General features: G+C 36.5%; 1 protein-coding gene across 1 annotated transcript; it reads right to left on the bottom strand.

Annotated features, from left to right (window-relative positions):
• Positions 1 to 6,109: 6,109 nt before the first annotated feature.
• Positions 6,110 to 7,668, bottom strand: GPR65 (G protein-coupled receptor 65). The gene has a single exon (XM_003786963.2). The coding sequence runs from the start codon at positions 7,219 to 7,221 to the stop codon at positions 6,214 to 6,216; it is 1,008 nt and encodes a 335-aa protein (XP_003787011.1). The 5' UTR covers positions 7,222 to 7,668; the 3' UTR covers positions 6,110 to 6,213.
• Positions 7,669 to 8,150: the final 482 nt, after the last annotated feature.

Here is an 8,150-nt window from a genome sequence, read left to right as displayed (position 1 = left end):
CCACACTTAAGTTATTTATACCTGCTTCTTTATATGAGATGGGAGCCTAAGGGATTTAAAAAATTCTGGCTTGGTGCCGGTAGCTCAGTGAGTAGGGTGCCAGCCACAGACACCGTAGCTGGTTCGAGCCCAGCCCAGGCCTGCTAAAACAACAATGACAACTTCAACCAAAAAATAGCCAAGCATTGTAGTGGGTGCCTGTAATCCCAGCTACTCAGGAGGCTGAGGCCGGAGAATCACTGAAGCCCAAGAGTTTGAGGTTGCTGTGAGCTATGACACTACAGCACTCTACCAAGGGCAGCATAGTGAGACTCTGTCTCAAAATAAATAAACTAATTAATAAATACATAAATTAATTGATTAAAAAATAAACTACATACAAAATTCTCTTTTTTCTCCACAATGTCTGGCTTTTGAGACTGTTTACTAGTGACTCACAAACAACATTGGCTTCCTTTATTTAGCTAAAATTTACCCTTTTCCTAGAGCACAGAAACACATTCCTTTAGTGGGTGAACACCAGTATTTTCTGGATTCAAAAATGTAGCAGGAAAGTTCACTCCACAAATGATTATGCTCAGCAGTGACAATACCCTTAAGCACAGTTTTTCAGAGGTCAGACAAAAGTTGTTTTCAAATTTCTAATCAAGATTTCCAAGTTAATTGTTAGTGTCAATAATCTAGGAGACAAGATCAGAAACTTTAGAGAAATCCTAAAAAGGATTCTTCTTTTAGAAGGATATTTACAAGTTTAAGCAAGTATCCAAGAAGTTTCAATGAAATGCTAAGAATTGACGTTAATATTTCTTGTAGTTTTGACAAGGTAAGTCATTGCAGGGTAAGTTTTCTTGATTACATAGGATTTAAAATTGAATGATTGCACATTTCCTGGATAATAAAATTCATATTTTTATTCCAGAGCTGACACTGAATAATACGGAGATTTTTCTAGCTCATTTCTCCATTGGCTATGTCTTAATAATTTTAACATTATTTAAGGAGTCATAACCTATTTTTTAAAACAAAAATCCAATGGTGGTTCATAAAAGGCTTTAGAAAATTATAGGCAAAGAAGAGTAAATTACAGGCCATTATATGTTTAATGATATGCAAATGCTGTTAAATTAGAACATGATTGTATGGCTGTTCTTTGGGGAAGAATAGATTTAAGCAATTCAAAATAACAAATTTAATTGCTTTTTAGTGCCAACATCGAACAATAAATCAGAAGTTAAAAATCATACATATGTTGAATTACATCTTGAATTTCATAAAACATAATTTCATAATAGTAGATAAAGATGCAAATTGCTTAGAGTGTAAATGTTTTACAATTCTATTTACATGAAAAGTAGCCAGTATTTTCTAACATGAGTAAGATAACTACCTAAGGACATATCTTCAATGTCATGTCAAGAATCCTGTAGAAATTAAACAATTTAGCTGTGCATAGTCTTGTGTCCTACGATTGAGTGTAACACTAAAAATAATATAACTGGGATGATATATGGACTTTAAACCAAGTGAAATTATCTGATGATTGCTGAGCTTTTCATACAGCAGAGAATTAAGTGAATACGAAGAGATATTCATTCCCCCCCTTCATTTCCAATTTGTAGTGTATCTACTGCATACTATTTCTTGTTTCTTCGGTAAGAAAATGTCATTTTAGGCGGCTCTGCTTTTCTAGGGTGGCGCCTGGCAGTGAACTTGGTTTTGTACAGAACATGATTGACACCTAGTGGCCACAGGCAGGCTCTAACATGGTTTTCTTGGCTAGTAACAGGATCTTTTAGGAGAAAAGAAGAATTTTAACCCTCATCATTTTCCTCTCACCCCGTATTTGATACATTTTTGCCATGGTCAGCTGATTCTTTAAAACCAGCTGCATTCAGCTAATGTAACTAATAACATGAAGCTAATCAGGTTGTGCTCCATCTGTCTTTAAGCTATTTGAAACACCAAAAAATAAAAGGGATACTAGAGATCATGGTCAAACATATACATATACATATATTTGTACTTGGGTTGAATCAGACATTAATATTATGAACAAAAAAAGTTTTAAAACAGTACCTTTCTGCATTCTTTTAAATTAAATTTCTATGATTTTTCCTCAAGGCTGTTTACCCAGTAGATTATTTATAAAATTCCTTCAGAACTGGAGTTTTCCAGACAAGTACAGCAAAGAAAAAAATGCAGAGAGGAGTTTTCTTACCATAGGTCCCTTAGCAGCCACTTCTGATTGAGGGAGAATGAAGGAAAGAGGGTGAGAGAAGGAGAATCTTAAAAAGGTCCCCCTCCTCCAGACTCCCTGGGCTGTTGATTTAGTAAGACAATAAAAATAGCCAGGGGTGGATTATTTCAGAAGTCAAGGAGTGACCATGTGTTCTACTGGTTGGTGTTAAAAAACGTATAGACCAGTAAAAGGACATGTTAAAAGGTCCCAGGGATTTTTGCTTTTTTGTTTGTTTTGTGAGGTAGGGCAAGTCATTTGTATGTATCCATAAATATGTGTGTGTGTGTGTGTGGGGGGGGGGGTGTGTGTTGGAGAAACTCTTCTGATTCAATATCAGGGTCGCCCAATAGACCGAGACAAAGGTGTCTATCAGCACAAAGGCCTTCTTGGATTAGGATGATACAGTAGCTGTTGTGTTTCCATAGCAACCTATGGATAGTTTTAGCCAGAAAAGAACAGGGGCCTCATGCATGGCTAGCAGAATGATGACAGTGAGGACAGGACAAAAAGAATCACAGGGTAAGATGAAAGTATTGTCAAAAAATGCCTAAATGCTCTGTATCACAGATTCTATTTAAAATCAGCAGCGTCTCACTAAAAATAAATCAAGTGAAAGTCAGCAGAGGCAATTGGTAAGTAATCATTTTTTTGATCATCACATTAAAGAGTAGAAATCTAATGTCATGGGGAAACCTGTTAGCTTAGTTTGAATATGAAAAAGGACTGGGAGCAGCGGCTCATGCCTGGGAGGCCAAGGTAGATGCATCGCCTGAGCTCAGGAGCTCAAGACCAGTTTGAGCAAGAGTGAGATCCCATCTCGACTAAAAATACAAAAATTGGCTGGGCTTTGAGGTGGGTGCCTGTAGTCTCAGCTACTTGGGAGGCTGAGGCAAGAGGATCACTTGAATCCAAGTGTTTGAGGTTGCTATTAGCTATGAAGCTACAGCACTCTACTCAGGGCAACAGAGTGAGACTCTGTCTCAAAAAATAAATTAAAAAGGAATAAAGGAAAAGGAGTAAAACAGGCTGGGTAAAGCAGATTTTCTCATGACGTTCCAGGTAAGATAATGTTAAATAATTTGAACCAAATGAAGTGGTTATTTTAGGTGTTTTAAAGTTCCCCGTCATCCACAAAGCCCCAGACTGAGTAAGGAAAATGGAGATTTCGAAAACCCGTACTTGGTCCCTACCCTGGCCTATTAAGGATGCCTGTTTTGAGTTTTTAAATTCTAAAATAACATTTCAAATAAGATACTAAAAAATCAAAAAATTAAATGAATTAAAAATAAATATCTACCTGTATGTTGATGTCACAGTGTGGGTCTCCTCAGAATCACGAAATCCTAGAAGCAGGCCCTATTGAGAATGTTCTGCAGAGCTGGAAACAGTGGAGGTCCTTACAGTACCCTAATGGATGTATTTAACCACCTGGAGGAAGTACCTATAGCAGTGGTGTCCTGGAACCAGCACCTACCAGCTTACATCACTACATTCCTATATCCAGTATCCCTTCAGGGACTTTTCTATGTCTGGGGTAAGTTTTCTTACAATCCTGATAAAGCTGAGAATAACTAATAACAATGAACATTTAGACTGCTCACCACAGTTTACAGAGTGTTTTCACATCAACTTGTTAAAAGCAGGTGTTACTATTGTTCCTGCACTTTGTAGAAATTGAGGCTTGGGGAAATTACAAACATTTTTGAAGTCCAACAGTTGGATGATCTGATCTTCCAGTGTAGGTCTCTAGACAATAAGTTCTCAGGTAATAACAGCTAAAAGTCTCAGCCCTTCTAGAATTATTTTCAGTTTATTGGGTAACTTTAGTTAAAAACAACAACCTAAAAGGCCTTTAAAAACCAAAGGATTAACTGTTAACTTTCCAATGCTGAGCTTTTAGATAATTTTAAATCACTTCTAGAGCATTTTGTCTTAAACCAAAAGAGTGCCACAAATTCCTACTTGTGATGTGTCTTTGACCTCAACCAGCATGGCTGAGTCTCCATGATTGGTCCTGCTCTGATAGGACAGACAGGCTGCTGGGAGGTTTGCTGTTCACTTGGGAACTTGGCGCCCAATATCTAACACATGCTTGCTGTTAATCATTAAGTAGAACATTCTCTCTCTCTCTTTGTTTTCTTTTTTGAGACAGAGTCTCTCTCTGTTGCCCAGGTTAGAGTCCCATGGCATTAGCCTAGTTTATAGCAACCTCAAACTCCTGGGCTGAAGCAATCCTCCTGCCTTAGCCTCCCAAGTAGCTAGGACTATAGGCACCTGCCAACACACTCAGCTAATTTTTCTATTTTTAGTAGATGTGGGGTCTTGAGCTTGCTCATAGAAACCTCAAACTCCTGAGCTCTAGCACTACAACTGGCTCAGCCTCCCAGAGTGCTAGGATTACAAGTGTGAGCCACTGCCCTTGGCCAGTAGAACATTCTTAGTAAGGGTGCCACAAATTCCTATTTGAGATGTCTCTTTGACCTCAACTCTCTCCCTCAAACTGAGGGAAAGTGCTAATCAGTTTTCTATAACATCAGTTTAATTACTTTCTATATCATCTTTAGAGGTATATTCTCAGAGGTATTTATGAATGAAATCATTCTCCTTTTTCCCTTTATTCTGACCTCAACCTAATGACTACACTGAACAGCTCTTCATGCATCTGTCTTTATCATGTCTATAGAAAGAAACAGCAGAAGTTAAAAAAAAAATCAGAAAGGGGAAAAAACAACTCTGTAGGGAAGTTAGGATTCTTGGGTTCAAGACCTGGCTCTGTCTTCCACCAACAGTGTGATCTTGGATAAGGCCACATCTGCATCTGAGATTCCTGATATGGGGACAATTGTTTCTGGGATCTTTTGATTTATCTGTGACGTACACACCCCATCATGGAAGACTTTGATGGAAAATGTTCTCAGTTTGTGCTCTCACTGATTTTTCAGTGTGTGTCTAGAAATTCATTATTGAAAGGATATTCATCCTTCTTGTCAGGATTCAGTTTTCTAGCATGAGAGCACCAAAAGTTATCGAGGCATTTGCTGTCTGATCATTTTGGAGGGAGCAGAAAGAACAGACAGGTAAGAGAAGGAAAGGAAGGAAAATATGATAGAAAAATCTTTAGACATACGTTAAGTAGGAAAAATGTCTACCTGAAACTACTGAAAGCATAATTTCCACAGTGAGGATTCCAAAGAATATAAAAGGATATTTAGTCTAAATGTACAAGATTCTGTAAATATTCTAAATCAAAAAGTAGCCTCTGACTGTAAAACTTAATGAAACTACTATTTGTCTAGATGCTGAACTTATGATAATTTCAGTGTTGCACTCTGTGCAAATTCTAAAAAAAAAAATCAAAACAAAACTGGGAGACTTTTTTTTTTTTTAATATGGAAGCATTTCAAGCTCAGTGACTAGGTTTCTGAATTGATGTAAACTTCATGAGGCTTCACGAGACTATTTCTTTTGGAGCCTCAGTAGTTAACACAAACTGAGTATTTGAGATGGGTTCAATAAATAATCATTAATAACTGAAAAGACTAGAGAAGTATTTAGAAGTTGAGGTTGTTGAAAATAGCGACCTAGCATTGAGAGAACTAATGGCCAAAAGCCTAAAATACGAAGGAGGGGAGAAAAATCATCAAGCCCAGATACAAAGTCCTGTCCACCTCACTGACCTCTGAGGGATGATAGCACAGATACCAAAAAAAAAAAAAAAATTGCCATTAATAATGATGACCCTGAGTCATGAGAAAAATATTTAATTTTGTTTAATATACCTCATTTAATAAAATTCAAGGGGTGAGCTATACAATCCACTTTAAAAATATTTCTATTGGATAGGATAAAAAAAAATCTCTGTGAGCCCTTAGTTCTAGATTTGCTTTTCAAAATATAATTGTATCATCAAGATGATTTAATACTGTGACTTTAATTTTTCCTCTCTCCACCTTCCCCCCAAAATACCCTTGGTTCTATTCCAGGACCTCTAATTCCACAGTATCTTTTGTAGATGTAGAAAGTAGGTGTTTTCTTTGTCTTTGTGACGTATTACGCTTCCCAATGCAGAATTTTAATATATTCCACATATCATATCTTCCTGTTTCGGTTACAAAACAGTACAGAATTGGGTCAGCAACACAATTTAAACTTGTTAATGCGACTGTGATTCTATAAATTGTGTAAGTCCTCTTCCCAGACTTGCTGTGGCTATTAAAATGCATACCGCCCTCTAAAATGCAGCGAATCAGCAGCGTCACGTGAAAGGGGGTGAAGCATAAGACAAAAGTCAGTGTGATGCTGAGCAGTAGTTTTATAATTCTTTTTTTCTCATCATTTTCTGTGGCTTTATTATGCCGCACAGCTTGGTAGACTTTCTGGTTGCAAGTCATTATGGTGACCAAAGGGATTGCATAGCCTGTACATGTCCTAAACAAGTTGAGGTTGATTTGCCATTTCTCCAAAGGGTATTTGTCATAGCACAGAATAAACTGTTGGCCATCACAATTTTCAACAATTGTTTCATCTTTCCACAAAAGGATAGCATTGAAGATGGTTTCCAATACCCAGATGCATACGCTGACCATGAATGCAAATCTTCTTGTCCTTAGGAAAAAAAACTTCAAAGGGTAGACAACTGCCAGATATCGGTCAACAGCAATGCAGGTGAGAAATGCTGTGCTGCTGTAGAAGTTTATGTACATGACGAATGTACTCCCTTTGCACAAGGTGTGAGAGAAAATCCAGTTGTCTTTGTTCCAAGTATAATGGACCCATATGGGGAGAGTTAATGCATATAGCAAATCTGATAGTGATAAACTGAAGAGGTAAATCCCTAATTCACTATCTTTCTTTGCTTGCAGAAAAGACACACATAGAGATCCAATATTAGCTGGAACGCTGACTATAATCACAAAGATGTACACAATTGGAAATAAATAGTGATCCAGGTCGTGCTGTTCGTGAATACATGTGCTGTTCATTTTTTCTTTTTAAGGTGGCAATTACATTAGTTCTTGGAAGGTAAATAGAAAAGTCAGTCTTGCCTCATTGTAGTTTTCAATATATCAAATTTTATTTAGTAAGAATTTTTTTTTTTACTTTTCTTTGTTTGACAAAATTCTGATTCATTCGTCAATGCTTTTAAAAGGTGGAGGTAGATCAATATTCACATAGATGTTAATGGTTGGAAGTCAGATCCAGGCTCTTGGCAGCTAAAGTGGTCGATGCAATTTGATGAATGAACAGAAGTCCATGTACTCATTATCACAGGATGCTAACAAAGAGTCCTCAAAGACCACCTGCTGTATCTGCTAGCTTCCACGGAGTGTTGTCCTCAATTGGGTTTTCTTCATAAATTTCACAGGAGATTGGTGCAAACATGAATATATAAGGCTTTTTTTTCCACCGAGATTGAAATCTCTTTTTAAAATGCCTTTGTTTCTGTAATGAAAGACAAACAAGTATAGTTTAGATGTTTAAAATACACATGGCATCAGTATGATTATGATTTTGAGACAATTTCTTTTTATTTCATTTACCGATGATATTGCAAATGCATTAAATCTTAATGAAGGTATTGAAAACAAAATATAATTGATTTTAATAAATGAAATAAAGCTGAGATGTTTTACTTATTTCAAATAAGAATTACAGGGAATTATACTACAGGGAATTATATTTATCACTGGACATGACCTAAGAATGCAAAACTAAAGTTGAAGAGCCATTTTAGCAACTACAGATAGAAAATTCAATTATTTGTTTGGGAAAAGTAAAAATGCAGTTGAGTGTGTGATAAACTGTATAGTTACATGATTTTCAAAATTTTAATTACATATACCATCTAGGTATAAGGGGCATTTTCAAAATAACCTTATTATTCAAAGAAATATCATAAGAAATACAATAA

The sequence above is a fragment of the Otolemur garnettii genome, unplaced genomic scaffold, assembly GCF_000181295.1.
Source record: "Otolemur garnettii isolate 467f Iridium unplaced genomic scaffold, OtoGar3 scaffold00020, whole genome shotgun sequence".
NCBI classification, from domain to species: domain Eukaryota; kingdom Metazoa; phylum Chordata; class Mammalia; order Primates; family Galagidae; genus Otolemur; species Otolemur garnettii.
Note: the sequence above shows the minus strand (reverse complement) of the source record. Positions and strands in the feature narration are given on the sequence as shown.

Excerpts from the sequence above, each read along its gene's own strand:
- GPR65 (XM_003786963.2), bottom strand. The coding sequence starts at position 7,221 with ATGAACAGCACATGTATTCACGAACAGCACGACCTGGATCACTATTTA.